This window comes from Fringilla coelebs (assembly GCF_963513975.1).
Source record: "Fringilla coelebs genome assembly, chromosome: Z".
Classification (NCBI taxonomy): domain Eukaryota; kingdom Metazoa; phylum Chordata; class Aves; order Passeriformes; family Fringillidae; genus Fringilla; species Fringilla coelebs.
Window position 1 is genome coordinate 13,769,302 of NC_140031.1, and position 17,093 is coordinate 13,786,394.

The window sequence follows — 17,093 nt, forward strand, 5'->3', positions numbered from 1 at the left end:
TTAAAACAATTGAAAATGGCTATCAAAGTTCTTGTCCATAAAATTCATTCTTGCTGCAAGTAAAAATCTTCCTGAAATAAAGGGTTTCAGTTACTCCAAGTCATTGGCAGTTTCAATCACTGTTACCATGATGTATTGCTTATCGTACTAATGTTCATTTTCCGGGAGCAGAATTCATGAGAAGCTAATAGGTAACAGCAAGCAGCTAAGCACCTGCCCTTACAATGTTTTATCATGTCTGCAGGTCAAACAGGCTGTTCAGAGCAAAATCCCCTGCTACAGAAAGATCACCCAAGAGTTGTCAAGCAAAGGCTTCCACTCCCACCCACAGTCAGAACACCTGCCTTATCAACTATTCCACATCACTCAAGGAGCCCTACCCTACAATTCTGCTGACCTGCTTTTATAACCATCTTATTCTCAAAGAATAAGGACACATCTATGATTACTTCCTCCCTACATGTTTTGCCCTAACAACACCAAAAACATTTCAGGGGCACTCCTTAGCCCTGGGAATACATGGCCAGTGATGTGCACAGTGTAGTTTAAGAGAATCACTACCATTTACATTCTTTCTCAAATGGACCAGTTGAATCTAGAGCAAATAGAGTCTATTTGTTACATGCTACAGAACAGCAGCAAATTACTTATTTTGGTTTAGAAACAGCACAAGTTGGTAAGATGGATTATCCAAAAGTTCTAACTCCATTTTAAAACATAGGAAAGTGCAGTCAGGCACTCAAATTTCACACCTGGCTGAAAATTTCTGTGATTTTGCAGGTGATACATAACTGCTGAATCATACAGGGACAAAGCAATATTCTGCTTCTGGAAGTTCATGACAAAACTACAAGCAGCCTCAGAAGCTTAGAGCATCTCCAGTTTTTCAGTTTCTAGTATTGTTCTAGTATGCTCTGCAAGGCAATCTGAAAGTAAACCTTCACAGTAACTACTGCAATTCCCCAAACTTTCCTAGCAGCACCTTACAATCACTTCCTTAGTGAGTTTGAATGCCAGTAATGCACAATATAGGGTACAAATTCGTTTATCTGTTAATTTTTATGTAACTCCAACTGACTTACTGTCTGGTATTAATTTATTTACAGGCAACACAGTTAATTCAGACCTGTGTATGAAGATTTCCACACCAACCCCATCAGGCCATTCAGGCAATTTTGGCCTACCCACAGCAGATCTCCAACCCCCCTGTATCTGCAGTACACATGCTCCAGGCTTGGGAGTTTCTTTCTGCCCAAGAAGAAATGATCCACACAGTAAGCAGAACCTTTGCAAGCTTACAAGTACCACAGAGCAGTGAAAAAAGAAAAGCATTGGAAATCCCTCTTTCACTAACACCTCCCAAGAGAGCACATAACTACAGTTACTCTCTTATTATTACAGTTACTATCTTCAAAACAAAATTCTGGCTCTCCTTGCTACAGCATACTAAGATCAGAGGCACACAGGGCAAATCCACAGTACCAATATTCCACTTCTCTAGCCTCCTTTGAGTAATATAAGCCTCTTTTTTAGTTCAGTGCAGAGATTATGGTCCCTTTTAAGAAAAGGCACTACCTAATGAAAACTCAATTAAAGGATTGTTTTAAACTAATCAGTTCAGAATTTGTGTTTTTAAGTATTTATGTATTTTTACGAATACTACATTTCAGTGAAGTATGTAAAAAAAGGTGACACATTTTCTGGTTAAGACCATTTATTTTAACAAATAGATGAGTCTTTAAGATGAACTGGAGGCTGCAACAGCTGCTCTCTTGGGCTTCGGTGTGGTTCCCTCACGGAATCCATTCCTGCAAGTAGAAATATGGTTACTACTTTTTGAGAAGTTGATTCCTTCTCCAGGTTGTTTTTTGATGAAGCTCGCTAGCTTTTTTCAATTTATGTCAGTAATGCACTGAAATCACTAGAGTTCACCTGTTCAGACCTTTTTAAAAAGAAACACATTATTAAAAATTGTCTTGAATAAGCAGTATGGTTTTCATTCTTTCCTGCTGAAGTAAATTTCACTTCTTGAAACAGGAAGATTTCATTATCTGAGTGAACCCTGCAAATACCGCTCCCCTGCTGAAAGCACATCTTAGTTCACATTCCTTCTAATCTGACTAAAGAGGTCCTGTTTCTGAAGTGTACTTCTTACAAAAAATCCTCTATGCCAACCAAACTCTTCAGCCCTGAGGCTTGATTTTGGATGACATTTCTACCTGAGCAACACTCAGTGGAAAGCAAACCACCGCTGCACACTGGTGTTTTATGGCTGCCACTGGAAAAGAATGAGCTAACCAAAACAAATGAATTGATCCCTCAACCACACCCACCGCTGAGACTAAGTCTCTTACCTTTTGCTAATAAAACTATTCTACATTTTTATAACAACACTCCTGAATGACATGATATTCTTCATATAGTTTTCTCGTGTAGACGAGAAGCTACAGAATTCCATGGGACTCATACAAAATGGGAATCATATAATACCCCCACTACCTCCCAAGTACAACTCAAAAGCTTTGTAACAAGTCTTAGAAACTTGCAACCCAGGATCTGATGTAATACCTAATTAACTTCTGGTCCCTCTCTTTATTTAGAGTTCAGTCAGCGTTATTCCTGTCCTGAACTTTTTCTGAGTGAGCAAATGGGACTGGAGTGCATTTTGAGACTTATCTCAATAAACCTTTAGTGTAATCATCTATTTAACTGAATCAGAAATAAACAAAATACCACACAAAAAATTTTTAGATGTGAGCTTCTTACTACAGTAACATTTACGTTCTATACTACCTTCATTCAGTATAAACATTGGAACTTCTTACACACCCTTTGTCTTACCAATAAGGTTTTCTTATCCTCAAAGGAGGATAAAATGCAGACAACTATACAAAACACATTATTTCATTATATATTTAAGAAGATTGTACTCCATTAGGTGATACTAAAACAAAATTAAAATGTTAATTTTGAGTGATGAATTTTGTCATTAAGTGGTGTCCATGCAGGATTTCACAGCAAGCTAGTCTGTAACAAAATGTTATACCTGAATCGACGGTAGACCTTTTTCAGGTGCCTCATGCGACCAGTACCAGTGGTGTTCCGTCTTTTAGCCTTTGCACTCCAGTTATCTAAAATATATAAGTCACTATTATTTACATGCACCAAGTAATTTTGGTTGCATGCTACATTTCTACGGTACAATTATTCAAGCTGACAAAGAAAAAAAAACCAAACTGACTATAAGTCAGCTTTTATGGAGTTATACTGCACATTACCTAGCATATAGTTAAATCATCGTTAATTTGAACAAAGCTTTAAAATGCAAAATGACAAAACTGCAAAACGACACTGCAAAAAATTTTCCTCCTTGACTGGAAAACAAGTCAAACTACCGAAGAAAAAGAAACACGTTTTTTTCAGCAACAAGAGCCAGTGAGAAGTTTGTTACTTACACTTTCTCTTACGCTTGGCAGGGTAACCACATTTCCCACAGGTCGATTTTTGCAGATGGTACGCCTTGGACCCACATCGACGACACAGGGTGTGCGTCTTATTTCGTCGCTTACCAAACGACGAGGTACCCTTCGTCTGAAAAGCATTTCAGGACATAGAAATATCACCGACGCGTCCGAACCACAAAATTAAAAGAATAAGCCTTACAAAAGCGAGCTCAAACCGAGTCATACAAACACCCTAGAAGCACATTCAACTCTAAACCACAACTCAGTTTTAACTACGAGCAGCCTCCATTTTCAGGACCCGTTGCCGCCATTCTTTAAGTGCTTCCGCCTCTGTGGTGAAATAAAACGGAGCCACGGCACGCTTACATCGGCTCCCCTCTTCCCACACCCATCACCCTAAAGCACCAAACTGATCTCTCCCGACGAAAAGTGACTCGTTTTACACGCAGCAGCCGCACACTCACCCTGCGCTAGCGAAACCCCTCCTGCTACATTACCGCCCGGCTGCTCGGCCACGGCGGCAGCAGGTACGAAGCAGGAGTCGCCGGAGCGTCCGCGGCCCCACACCGCACCATGGCCTCCCTGCCCGGCCCGGCCCGGCGCGGCAGCCGCGCCCGCCGCCAGCCCCCGGCCCCAGCCTCGCCGCCCAGCCCGACCGCGGCACAGCGTGGGCCCTCTCCCCGCGATCCGGCCTGCCCCCGCGGCGCACCCGGCCCGGCGCGGCGGCGGATGGCGGCGGATGGCGGAGGATGTCCCGCGAGCGAGGGCAACACTCACCATCTTCGCCGGCCGCCAGCACCAAAGAGGCCGCGCCCCGCCCCGCTTCCGCCACGGCTCCGAGACCGCTTCCGGGGGCGGCCACTTGGGCGGGCCCGGGCCTGGCCCGGCCCGGTGTGAGGGGCGGCTGGCGAGCACGGGCCGGAGCCGGTGTGAGGGACGGCTGGCGAGCAGGGGCCGGGCCCGGTGTGAGGGGCGGCTGGCGGGCCCGGTCCGGGCCCGGTGTGAGGGGCGGCTGGCGAGTAGGGGCCGGGCCCGGTGTGAGGGGCGGCTGGCGGGCCCGGTCCGGGCCCGGTGTGAGGGGCGGCTGGCGAGTAGGGGCCGGGCCCGGTGTGAGGGGCGGCTGGCGAGCAGGGGCTGGAGCCGGTGTGAGGGGCGGCGGCGAGCAGGGGCCTGCCCGGTGTGAGGGGCGGCTGGCGGGCCCGGGTCGGGCCCGGTGTGAGGGGCGGCTGGCGGGCCCGGGTCGGGCCCGGTGTGAGGGGGGGCTGGCGGCCGCAGGGCCCGGCCGGGCACCGCCGGCACTGAGGGCACGGCGCGGCGCACCCCGGGGGTGCAGCTCTGCAGCAGCAGCCGCGATGCGAGGCGAGTGGCTCAGCGCCAAGTCCTGATCCTGCTCACACCGACAGTCGGAGTTACTTTTACAGAGTAAAAGTATGTCATAGAGTCACCAATTTTAGAAGAGATCTACAAGACCATGCAGTCAACCGGTCCACGCAGCACTTCCCCCTTAACCCTAAGCCCCTAAACCACATTGCCTAGTGCCAAACAAAGAAGCCTATTGAACACCTCCATGGAGAGCGATTCCACCACCTTCCGGGTAGCCAGTTCCCGGCCAACTGAGCAGCGGCAAAATTTTTAACGTGAATCTCCCATCTTTCACACCATTTTCACACCATTTTCTGTTCTCCTTTCTGTAAGCACAGTAGAAGAGACCAGCCCTCCCCTCAATATGCCTTCCTTTCAAGTACATGTAGAGAGCAGTAAGGTCTAATGGGTGAGTTTTTATGAGTGAAGTCCAGCCACAGGGTACTCCTGCCTGTAGTACACGACTTTCAAAGTAGGCTGCCATGAACAATGGGCCCTCCTGCACTCTCTATTTGTCCATGTCCTCCCCCAGACCCCTCCACGGTGCTACACAGTCTGCCTGAGATCAAAAGCATTGCAATGGGCATCATGGGCACAAAAAGGGAAGTGTTCACAGCAGCTAGCCTGAGTCCAAGAAACATTTGGACATTTGGCATCAGGACAATGCTCTACACACATGGTGTAATTTTTGAGGCTGTTTTGTGCGGGGTCAAGAATTGGTTGATGATCCCTGTGAGTCCCTTCCAACTCAGCATATTCCGTGATTCTCTGAAAATCTGCTATTTAAATTCTCTCATGCCTGCCTACTATGCTTCTTCAGTAGACTTACAGTCTATACACAATTTTATCTTGAGAGAGTTCATTTCAGGGGAAATTGGAGAAATTTAGGTATACCTTATTACCAGATCATATCCCAAACAGAAATTGGTGCTATAGCCAGTTTATTTATCTTTTATGGTAGAATTGTGTAACTTCTCTTACAGTACTTGATGAAAGCATGTCTTTTTCTGGTAGGCTAGATCTCAGTCTTTGTTTACTGACTAAAAATGCAGCTTTTCCCAAGTACAGCTGTCTGGGCCCACCAGAAGCCAACAAATTGTGAACAACCCTCTCGCTATGAATGAGTTGAACCCCTGCGACATGGAGCTCATTGATCAGAAAAAGGGGTAGTCCCACGGCACAGTCCCCAGATTAGTAAAGCTGTGTCTGACCTGTTGCATTTTCACTCCTGGACAAATCATGTTCATATGGTTGTCTAAATATTAATTTGTCCTCATTTTTTTTGGATTGTAGCCTCTTGTTGAATTCTTTTGGTGCTAATTTATGTAGTGGGAGGCCTTTGACCTCTGCTAAGGTTGAGGGATGGGGAAAAAAGCCATTTTGACTGCAGCAGCATGGCTTTCAGACCCAAAAAGGTGTACCTTAGGCTATTCACTCAGTTCTCTCATTTTTTTGGGTGGCAATATTTCTTTCTGAAATAGCAGAAATATTTGCCTGTATTAATTTTACCTCACATGAAATCCAGACATTTACTCCCTCCATGGTCCTGCAGTAGTTAAAAAGGAGAGATTGGTTTCACATGGTAAATCATCCCATCTTAAATTAGGTGTTTGAAGTAGGGTGAAGAAATGATCCTTGGGAGGAACCCTTCTTCCATGAATTCTAAGGGAGGACTAGGCAGGCCCATTTGGCTGGGCACATAGGTAGCTGGATTTAGGAAAATTAATTTTACCCTGAGTTGACTCAATGAAGATATTTTATAGCAATTCTGTCTTCCTTACCTGAAATCAGAAGAGAAATAGCAGTGTTCTATGGATGAAATACCATTCAGGAAAAAAACCAAAACAAACCACTTAACTCAAATGGTATGAATACATTCTACAGGCTGAACTGGAGTCATATTTCTCCCAGCAGCCTTGCTGTGTGCCTTTTATCTAGTGCCTCCTTTGCTCTTTCTTTCTCACTAAATCTCAGAAATCTGGAAGATGGCATGGACATTGGACAGGTGCCATGGCAACAGCCTACGAAGGAAGTCTGTTGGTTTGGCTTCCTGCAAGAATATGCAGGAATTATTCCTATCCTTTGTGGGATAAAAATATTCTTCTTCATTTACATGTCTTCAAACCTGTTCAAAAAGAAAGATTGTTGCTATCATCATGCATTTCTCTTTAGTATTCAGGAATACTTTTAGGGTAGAGAATGGGCAGAGCTGTGGCTGACCCAGTACCATTCCAGAAGGTCTTAGCCTGTGTGAAGCTCACAGGGGAGAACGGAGTTCATTGCCCATTGCTCAGAACCCACAGGCTCATGTATTGGCAGCTGCTGAATGGCACCAGTCTAAATTCAGCACTGACTAATTCATGCTGCTTCTTTGTTGCATAGGAAGTAATCCAAAATTTAGAAGGTGACATGTCTGGATTTCAGAACTGTCTTTTTGATGTAGGAAACTGGTGTCTGTCACTGCAGCTGATATCCCATCACAGCTTCCATACAGCAATTTTGGTCCAGCCAGGTGTGTTGATGGAAAAAATCCTTTGTTATGCCAGCAAACAGTGATCCTAATAATCTTCTAGTCTAGGGCTTATTGAATACCATGTTCTGCACCATGTTCTGCAGCCTGGCTGATCTGGTTGGAGTTAAAATACTGAAGTAAAAAAATAGATATGCCTTTAGAAATAAGCCTTAGAGTTAAGTGTAGTTCAAGGACAAGGAGACCATAACCAGGACTGACTAGGCATTAGAGAGGACGGGGTCTGTGAGCCACAAATAACCTCAGTGGTATTTGTTTTGCTCAGGTTTCATGCCATGCTACTACATCACACCATCACTGGGGTGCAGTGCAGCCACACACACCCTGTGGTGTGACACAAAACAGAGGAGTTGAACTGGTTTTACTGGACTTGAACTGCTGAAAGGACTGGTGTGTAACAAATGAGCAGCTGATATCCAAGCAAGTTCTGTCTAATATCATCATGTGGCGTCACTTGTTTGTGCACGTGTAGCACCCTTTGCTCAAGCAGGATTGAGCTAAAGGGAAGGTATGGGAATAGTGAAAATTCAACCTTCATATATAGAAGTTTGAAGCTAGGCAGCACTGAATATTATCCTCAATTATCTTCAGTGGTGCAGACAAACTGAAGTCTTTATTTCTTATCATGGTCTCATAGATCAAAGGAATGCCTTTTGGTATCGTCCTGAATATCAAACACTTTAACATAGGTAACAGCATCTCAGGAATGCTACAGGAAAACTGAGGAATTCAAGGGCAACATTTTCATGAGGGTTGGTTTGGTTGCCGTTGTGTCTGCTTATCATCCTGTTTTGCAGAGATAAGTATCTCAGTTGGAATTAGTAGGGAAGACACTGATTATTTGTTACCTAGCAGGCAGAAGCAGCATAACTTCATCTGTATAATATCCAGATTCTTCAGTTTGAAAACTTTTGTTTGGGAGTTTGAACCAGAAACATTGATCACCACAAGATGACAGTAGAGTTCAAGTAAAACCTTTCTACTAAAAAACTCTCAAAGAGTAACAGTATATTAGGTTAATAAATTGAAATATTAATGAATATTATCTGTACAGTTCTTTCATCTTTATGACAATAACAGAAAATTTTAGCAAACAACAGTGCTTATGAATAAGCCTGTTGTATCTTGCTAAGAAACTAAAAGGCATAATAGAAAAGTCTTTCTGTTCGTTTAAGATGAAAATGAATACAAGAAAATTAAATAGCTGACATTAACTTCTGAAATTGCTTGTTAAAATACAGTGGAAGTAATAAAAAATTTTTAACAACTCAATATTTTTAAATTACAGTCTTATAGCAGCCTTCCAGTACCTAAAGGGTGCTTACAAGTAGGATGAAAGGAGACTTTTTACAAGGGCATATAGTGGTAGGACAAGGGGGGAGAGACTTAAGCTGAAGAAAGGCGGGTTAGGATTAAGTATTAGTAAGAAATTATAATACTGTCAGAGCAGAGATGTGCTGGGACAGGTTGCCCAGAGAAGCTGTGTGTGCCCCATCCATGTAAGTGTTCAATACTAGGCTGGATGAGACTAGTCCAGTAGAATGTGTCCCTGCCCATGGCAGGGGTTGGAACAAAATGATCTTTAAGGTCCCTTCCAACCCAAACCATACTGTTATTCTATTGCCACTCCTCAGCATCAGGGAGAGAGAAGCTAGGTAATAGTCTTCAGACGACCTTGGGAATAGCACTAATATTTGTAGAATACTTGTAGGCAAAAGCATGACTACCATCATAAACATAGCAGGAAGAGCTCCCCACCCATTTAGTCTGCCTTTAACCTTTATCTTAGAGCCGTTGCAGGGGGGATCCTGGTTTCTTCCCCACTAGAAACCACACTGCAATCTCTCTTGTTGCGTCAGTCTAGGGGAACAGGGAGAGCATATCTCTTCTCAGCAGAGGCAGGAAAAAGGCTGGGGCATGCTTGCTACACAGTGCAACAGAATTCAGAAAATTCAGAATTTTAAAATGACACAATTTCTTGTTTGGTTAGTTTTTTTGCTTTGGTTCTGTGTTTGTTTAGTTTTGATTCTTTTTTGCTTTCTGTTTAATCTTATGCTTAGGTACACTACAGGGTTGTGGGGCTTTGTTGCACCAAATTCTCAGTGGCAGGTTCATTGTTTGCAGAGTTTGTTGCATGGCAGTTCGGGCTGAGCACCAAACAAGGTGCATAGGAGAAAGCCACAAGTTCCTTTATAAGTTACTTCTCAGTTCTATAACAACAAAATATTCTTGTTGGTATTTTTTTGATAAAAAATAACTTTTCTTGATCTTGTATGTTTGACACTGTTGTCTTAAAACTTTTTGCATTATTCATGCAAAAATGTATGCACACATAAGCTTGGAGCAAAATTTTCATTGAGGAGGTACATAAAGCGTTAGAGCTACCACCATCTGGTATTATAGTCTGAATCACATTCCAGGTGGAAATGCCTAGCTTCTAACCACATGCCTCTTACATTGCAGCAGAAAATATTTTAGTGAGTTGTTAGGGAAATGTTTGTACCAGTACAGACTGCAAAGTACTGGACTTAATTTTCCTTCAGATGGTTCTGGAATTTTTGAGAAAAGGCTGGTCAAATGGTTGTCTGAAATGGCATCGATTTGAGGGATCTTTTAGTGGGAAGGCAAATAAGCTGGATGACCTTCTGAGGTTTCTTCCAGCTGTACTTTTGTCATACTGTGATTTCATAAAAGGCCTCTAACTACAGAGACAGAACTGTATCTCTAATCTCTAAGACTGTCATTTTCTCAGAAAAATGCATTTGACCAATTTTATACTTGGAAAAAAAAGGTCAGATCTTCATTAATTCTACTTTCAAATTTTGTCTACTTTTCTCATGGTGGTGGCTTTTTGCTTGCGGTGGCTGGCCAAATAAATGCCGTGTCCCCTTTCCTTCATGCCCACTGACAGGCCTTCATTTTAAACATCCATCCTTTCCCCATGTTATGTAAGTCTCTGACTTGCATTTTTGGAATTATTCTAAAGCACATTAAATCCAAAAGATTTATTATTGAAAATAATTTTATAACTGAAAAGTGAATGTTACCTAGTCGTGATCCTGAGATTAACTCAGTAGGTCAGAGCATGGTGCTAGTAACACCAATGTTGTGGTTTTGATCCCAATGTTTGTGGTTTTGTTGTGTATGGGCCGGTGTGGGATAAGAGCTGAGCTCGGTCATCATTGTGGGTCCTTTCCAATTCAGAATATTCTGTGATACTTATGTATATCTTTCTGTGCAGACACATACACAGATGGTACACACTTAGCTGTTCTAAAAATGTTTTCTTTCCTTTCTTTTGTACTAAAAAAATATAAAAACTTGTTTCACTTGTCGCTAGACACAGCCTATACCTAAGCCCAGGCATTATGGTGGAAATTTGCTAACTTGGAAGCTGAATGTCTAAGCATAACTTACAATGTAAATTCTTTTATCTTTCCAAATGTCCTTTATGAATGATACATGGGCATGATACTTGGAAAAATACAGTATCGATTGGTTGGGAAAAAAACTTTCCTGCAGAAGTGTTGGGTTCTTTGGCTATTTTACTCTCTCAATTTTCTCACTTTTTACATAGAATTAAATGCTTGGCTAGGTATGTCTTCAGTATTACATTCCCTCCTTGTGTTTCTCAGCTATGCTATAAGTGCATATGTGAATGACTATCTTTCATAATAGTCTGATTTTACTAAATGTGAATGATTTTACTTCTCACCACCCATTCCTTAGAACATGGCTTGATATTATCTTTCTGGAAATAATACAGAGAGAAATACAGAGACATGCCTTTTTACACTGCTTGCTGTCTCCCAAGGTAAGCAGATAATTCCGTTTTACAGGACTCATCCAGGTTTGCCACCTGTTAATGTTAAAAGAACTGCTACAGCACATACATGGTAAATGTTCACATTTTCCATGTATATTGCAATTAGAAGTATCCTCCTATGCGAGTAAATGCAAAGCTGTCCACAAAATATAAGGTGTCTGATTTTCTTTAGGAAAAATCCATTTCTCACAAATACTTATTGTTTATAAGTTTCAAGTTTTACTTTAGATCTAATACTCAGGAACAGGCTCACTTTAAAATATAAAAACCTGTCACTTGCTTAACACTTTTTACCTTGTATGAATTCGTGGGGGTTGCTTTTCATTTTTAGATGTGAGACACAAGCTGTAAAAAAAAAAAAGGCTTTGCAGTGGAACAGACAAATTTAAGTTTTATGTTTACTGAAGATAAAGGCTTATTCCTAAGTTGACTTTCCTTTTTCAAAATCACTGTTGCATTTTATTATTTTCACTGGCTGAGAACCTTCCCTAAGTACAAATGAATTGCTAACAAAGGTCAGCTCAACTTTTCAGTTACAAATACTATCTTCTGTTTATTCTGGAATGTTTTCCTTGTATCAGGCATTTTGAGCTTTGCATTTACTGGAACTGAGGCATACTGGCTCCATCAGGGAATTCCCCTAACACCCATGTAAAATTTCCCTCTTACACTAATTCACTTTACCAAAAATAGAAGACAAAATAGTGCCTAACCTTATTAGTGTGTGTAAAGAGGACACAGAAAAGAAATTGAGCTTTTTTGATCACAAAATGGAACTTACAATCCTGTGGCCACAAGACCTAGATTAGATTTACACACCTAGGATGGACAGTCTTCCAGATGATGCAGGGCAAACTCAACTTCTCTGGCAGATGCTGGAGAATATGCCAATATGTACAGTTTCAGATTTGAGTTATCCCTTCCGTTAGTCCTTGTTAACTAATTGCACAGTTTTGAGCAGAGCTTGAATATATGTTAGGAAGATATGTAGCAAAAAAAGTGTCTGCTCAAATAGGGAAAAATGCCTGAGAAAATGTTGCACTGTGTAAAGGTCACAAAACTCTGACAAGTCTAAGCCTACTTATTATATTTTAACAGCAGAATAAATTTGGTAGTCCTCCCAGTAACAGTATCAGTAATTTACTTTTTCTGCTCTGTGTCTCAACCATTTTACAAGTTTGTAATTGACCTCAGTTCAAAACTGACCACCAACCTTTCTCAGGGTACCTTTCTCATGGATGACACATGCTTTTACATGGAAGTATGTTCCTGTCCTGGTCTCTCAGCTTAAAGCCCGCTGGCAACTGAGCCCCATGCAGCTGCTTGCTCACCCCACAGCAGTGAGATTGAAGTGAGAATTGGAAGTGTAAAAGCCTGCAATCTCGCGGGCTGAGATAAAGAGGGTTTAACAGGGGAAATGCTGTACAAACAAGTAAAGCTAAATAAGGAATTCTTTCACAGCTACACATGATCAGGTTGGTTTTCGGCCATCTCCAGGAGAGCAGAGCACCATCACACCTGATGGCTATGTCTTGTTCAGACAAACATCATCACTCCAAATGTCCCCCAGTACTACCTACTTCTCCCTTCTTTATGTAGTGAGCATGATGTCATATGGGCTGGAATATCCCTTGGGTCAGCTGTTCCAGCTGTGCCTCTTCCCAGCCTCCCACAAGCCCCAGCGGCCTTGCCAGCACGGCAGTAGGAAAAGCAGAAAGGGCCTTGGCTGTATGCAATCCCTGCTCAGCAATAATTAAAATGTCTTTGTATTGTCAACCCTGTGTTCAGCACAAATCTAAAACAGCCCTGTACTAGCCACCATGAAAAACTTAACTCTACCCCAGCAAATCACAGCGCACCTGCTTTCATTACTGTCTCAGAAGACCAAATATATATTCCCCAATAAATGAGCAGAATTGTGTACCTCTCTTGCCATGAGGCCCTACAAAGGATGAATCAGGAGGCTTCCTTGTCTGTTGCTACCACAAACCTTATCTTTTACATTCTCTCTTTGGAATTATTAGTATTTATAGTTTTTTAAAAATAATTTATAAAAATCTCAAAGTTATTTGCTAGTTCTGAAAAGTTTGTAGATTGCTGTTTGCTGAATACTTTTTTCTAGCTATTAGAAGTTTTACAGAACCTCCACCTATATTAGAAACACCATACTTTTGATTACTTTCGTGAAGCATTTGTTGCTTCAACCAAATAAGTACGGAATGGGATGTCTTCTCAGACTAAGCGGGGACAAGTCCAATCTCCGGAAATGAAGTTTCTTTTAGAGATGTTTCGTGACATGGTCTCCACTCTCAGATAAAGAATTTCCTATTTATATAACTCCAACTAATCAAAACTGTTACATAAAAGTAATTGGATGGCTGGGTAGGAAGAGGTTTTCTGAGAATTTTGTATCTGGAAATAAAAAAGTACATCATTAATATGGTTACAGTGACCCTGTGCTTCAGTCCTGCTCCTTTTAACTGAACTGCAAGTACAGAGAGAATAACTCACTACACTTATAAGCTTGTTGTCGAAAAAATAGCAAATGTTGAGCACATCTAAACTTCTCTGGGCTCAGGTGAATCTCTGCAACTGCATTATCCCTTTCTTATTACTGGTACATGTTTTCAATTATCACAGTCTGATGGTGGTTGTATGCATAGCCAATCCAGAATGAGGGAGAGATGGAGTCAAGGCTGTGTCACTTCTGTTTCTACACAATGCGCTGCATCTCTGTTGCCTCTATGAAAGTTTGCAAAACCTTACTTTATCTGTTGAACTTTGTTTCCAGATGGAAGATATCCACAAAAGCTTATTCCAGGAAGTTTCACAGTAGCAGTTAGGGTTAATTACTGACTTCTCAAGTAAGCTGAGAAAATGAAAATGAATTTCAGATGGTCCTAAAAATGCTGTAGTTCAAAAAGATGTCCTAATAAGATCTGTTTCTTTGAAGTCCTGCCTTCCTTTTGTTCCCCAACTCTCCTTTATAGGGAAGGAGACTTTGTTCTGCCTATTGGAAAACATTTTTAAGGTTTTAATTTCAAGATACTTGGAAATTTTCAGAGGGAGACTAATGGACTTTGATGAAAGATTTTGTTCAAGGTTTGGTGCTTGAGGGATTTTAGCTTTTCAGCTAGTTACAATAATAAGTCTAGAATATATTCACTGATTCAGAAAGAACCAGAAATATAAAAGCATGGGCAAGGTTGCTAATGGTTGATATTTGACATTCTATTCACTCTACAGAGAAATCAGAAGAGATGATATTTTAAAAAGCACAAAGACCTCAGGCCAGAAGAGATCTAGATTATCAATGTGAGATACTGCTCTCTCAGGCAGTCACATAAAGCCCCTCATGAATTTATTAAACTGTAGGAATTAAACTTAGAGTAAACAATGCAGGAAAATACAAGAAAAAAATCAACAAAAACTGAAATCATTGGATTATTTTGAAAAATTGTCTTTGTTTGGGCTTGAGTAGTAATTGCTTAGGACAGGGTCTGCAGTCCTCCCTGTAGTTCAACCTCTAATACATACCTTATACACTTTGTGTAGTTCTGTGTCACTATTCGCACAAATGGAATAATACTTTCACTATAGTCTGTTTTATGTGACTCCTTCTGTGTTAGCATATTTAAAGTGCTAAAATCATGATACCAGCCCTCTATTTCATTAAATTCACCTGTTTTATGTAGGTGTCCTGTTGCTGGACGCACAAAAGCATATAGCTCTGCTGTAGGCACAGTACCACTGCTTCTGCATACTGCTAGCAGGTGAGCTCTGAGAAGAGCCTGTGCAGAAGGTGTTGACCCCTGTGAGCTCTGTGAACACGATTTTCAGGCTGAGAAGGAGTCAGAGAGGATCCAAGCTTGCTCCCAACTGTAGGTGATGAAGACTATTGAAAATCCCTCTCATGTTTACTAGCCATACTTTGTCTGCTGTCGTCTCCCCAGACAGATGGTCTGAATCTGAACAGTTTTTGTCGGCCTGAAGGAAGAATGTCTCAGGGAGGCAAGTATCAGTAACAGTAGCAATGAAAGATAAATATTCACATCAATGAACGGCTAAATCAGGTCTGTCTAAGCAACTGATTGCTAGATAATATGCTTCATTTGGATGCCACAGTCCTGTGTAGGGGAGTCCTTTGAAGCAGTGAGCACTATCTGTTAATCCAGGAGGAGAAACCAGAAGAGTTTGTGCAAGGGGGTGGTTCACTGGCGCCTGAGCAGATGCAGTGGCTAGCTGCATCTGCAAACAGAAAGTTTTCCTCTTGCGCTCCTTATTTTCCCACTTTCCACCTCTTTTGCCCCATCTCTCTTTTCTGTGACTCTGTATGTTTTTACCCTTTCCATGGGTCTGTTGCTCACCGGACCTTCTTTCTGGGAGAAGACCTAACTCATAAAAACAGCTCAAACCCACCCAGATTTTTTTCCCCTGGATTTATTTTCTGCTCTTATGATAAATTAAACTGGCTCAGAGAGGACTGAAGCGTGCCAAAGCCAGCAAAGACATGCAGAAGAAGCAAGCACATGGTGGTGATTGAGAATAAAGCAGGCAAAGATATGGAAAAAACAGAACAGTAACTCAACTTGGCCAGCTTCAAGCTGCAGAGTTTATTCACCATGTCTTTTGTTTTAAGATCAGAACATAATTCTAAAGAATAGTAATGATTTGTTTGCCCAGGGATGACCTTTGTGTACATATAGCCTGAAATATCTGTCCTCTGGACAAGTCTCATGTATTGCCAGTATACCATTGAAACTCTCTGAGTTTTGAATCCTAATAACTTGAGATCTTTTGTTCTAACCCAGCTCTTTCAAACCAGAATCCTCACAATTGTTGTTTGTTTGGTGTAGTTTCTGCAGCATACAAATTTCAGTATCTAAGGCGATATCCTTCTACAAGGTCCCCTGAGAGAGAATCATTTGCATTAAAGTTAGCACAGCAGTAATGCTATTTGACATATTTCATGGAGACACATCCCAAGGCATTGTCATTAATCCCTGAAACGCGGCAAATACATTAAAAGCAAAACAGGCAATTAAAAAGCTTTAAAAAAAGAAAGAGATTGCCTTAGCATACAGAAACAAATACAAAAACTCTCCCAAGTCAATTTCACAATTCAAAACCATAATAACAGGATGTTCTTTCTCCACTCAGTTGTCATTGGAACCTTGGCATTTGCAATAGTCACAGAGCACAGACTGTCTTTAGGGCTGTAATACATAATGAACTTGGACAATGAAGACACAAGACTATTTAAAGCTTGGTAAACTATTGAGTAACCTTAGCATCAATCCTATAAAAGGCCAGAAGTCTACAGGGAAATATCATTGATATAATTATATTCTGACTGACCTTAGTGTGAAGTAGAATACAGAAAATACCTTTTCAGGCTGTCTCTAGACCAGGCAGGATATCATTAACCCAGCAAATGAAGCATTGCATTAATCACTCCTGTGCTAGGACTATCATTTGATGCAAGACAAAAAGTGCCCTGGCTTATGGCTAACCCTTTGTGTCTCTCAAACTACTCTATTTTAAATCCCCTAAGACATAGTTTTTGATTCTAAAGAATTTATTTATTTTATTAATTGTGTTTTATTAATTGGCCTAGTCAAGAAGCTTGACTAGGCCAATATTCAAGCAACAATCAATTTATTAATTAATTATGGTAAAGTATGAGCAAAACAGTGCTGGGTACAGTGGAGGCAGTTTTCCCTCCAACTGCACACTGATATTTGGGCTTACAGGTATTTATAGGGGTACTCAGAAGCTTTCTCAGCAGTTTCTATTTCTACTTGTTTACATCACAATTCTATACACTATTGTGATTTAGTTTTTCTCAGGATGCGTCCCAAAAAATGGAAGACTCCCAGATGGTGGTGGCAGCCTCCGAGATGTTGGTCCA

At 41.5% G+C, this 17,093-nt stretch overlaps 1 protein-coding gene across 1 annotated transcript; it reads right to left on the reverse strand.

Moving 5' to 3' along the window:
• Nucleotides 1-1,696: 1,696 nt before the first annotated feature.
• RPL37 (ribosomal protein L37) lies at nucleotides 1,697-4,297 on the reverse strand. Its single transcript, XM_084225150.1, has 4 exons — nucleotides 4,242-4,297; nucleotides 3,456-3,591; nucleotides 3,047-3,131; nucleotides 1,697-1,808 (listed from the first exon to the last, which is right to left on the reverse strand). Exons 1-4 carry the CDS (start codon nucleotides 4,242-4,244, stop codon nucleotides 1,739-1,741), a joined length of 294 nt encoding a protein of 97 aa, XP_084081276.1. The 5' UTR covers nucleotides 4,245-4,297; the 3' UTR covers nucleotides 1,697-1,738.
• Nucleotides 4,298-17,093: the final 12,796 nt, after the last annotated feature.

Excerpts from the sequence above, each read along its gene's own strand:
- RPL37 (XM_084225150.1), bottom strand. Across the intron at positions 3,132-3,455 it reads TGCCAAGCGTAAGAGAAAGT|ATAACTGGAGTGCAAAGGCT; the intron begins GTAAGTAACAAA and ends TATATATTTTAG. Across the intron at positions 1,809-3,046 it reads AAGGTCTACCGTCGATTCAG|GAATGGATTCCGTGAGGGAA; the intron begins GTATAACATTTT and ends TTCTACTTGCAG.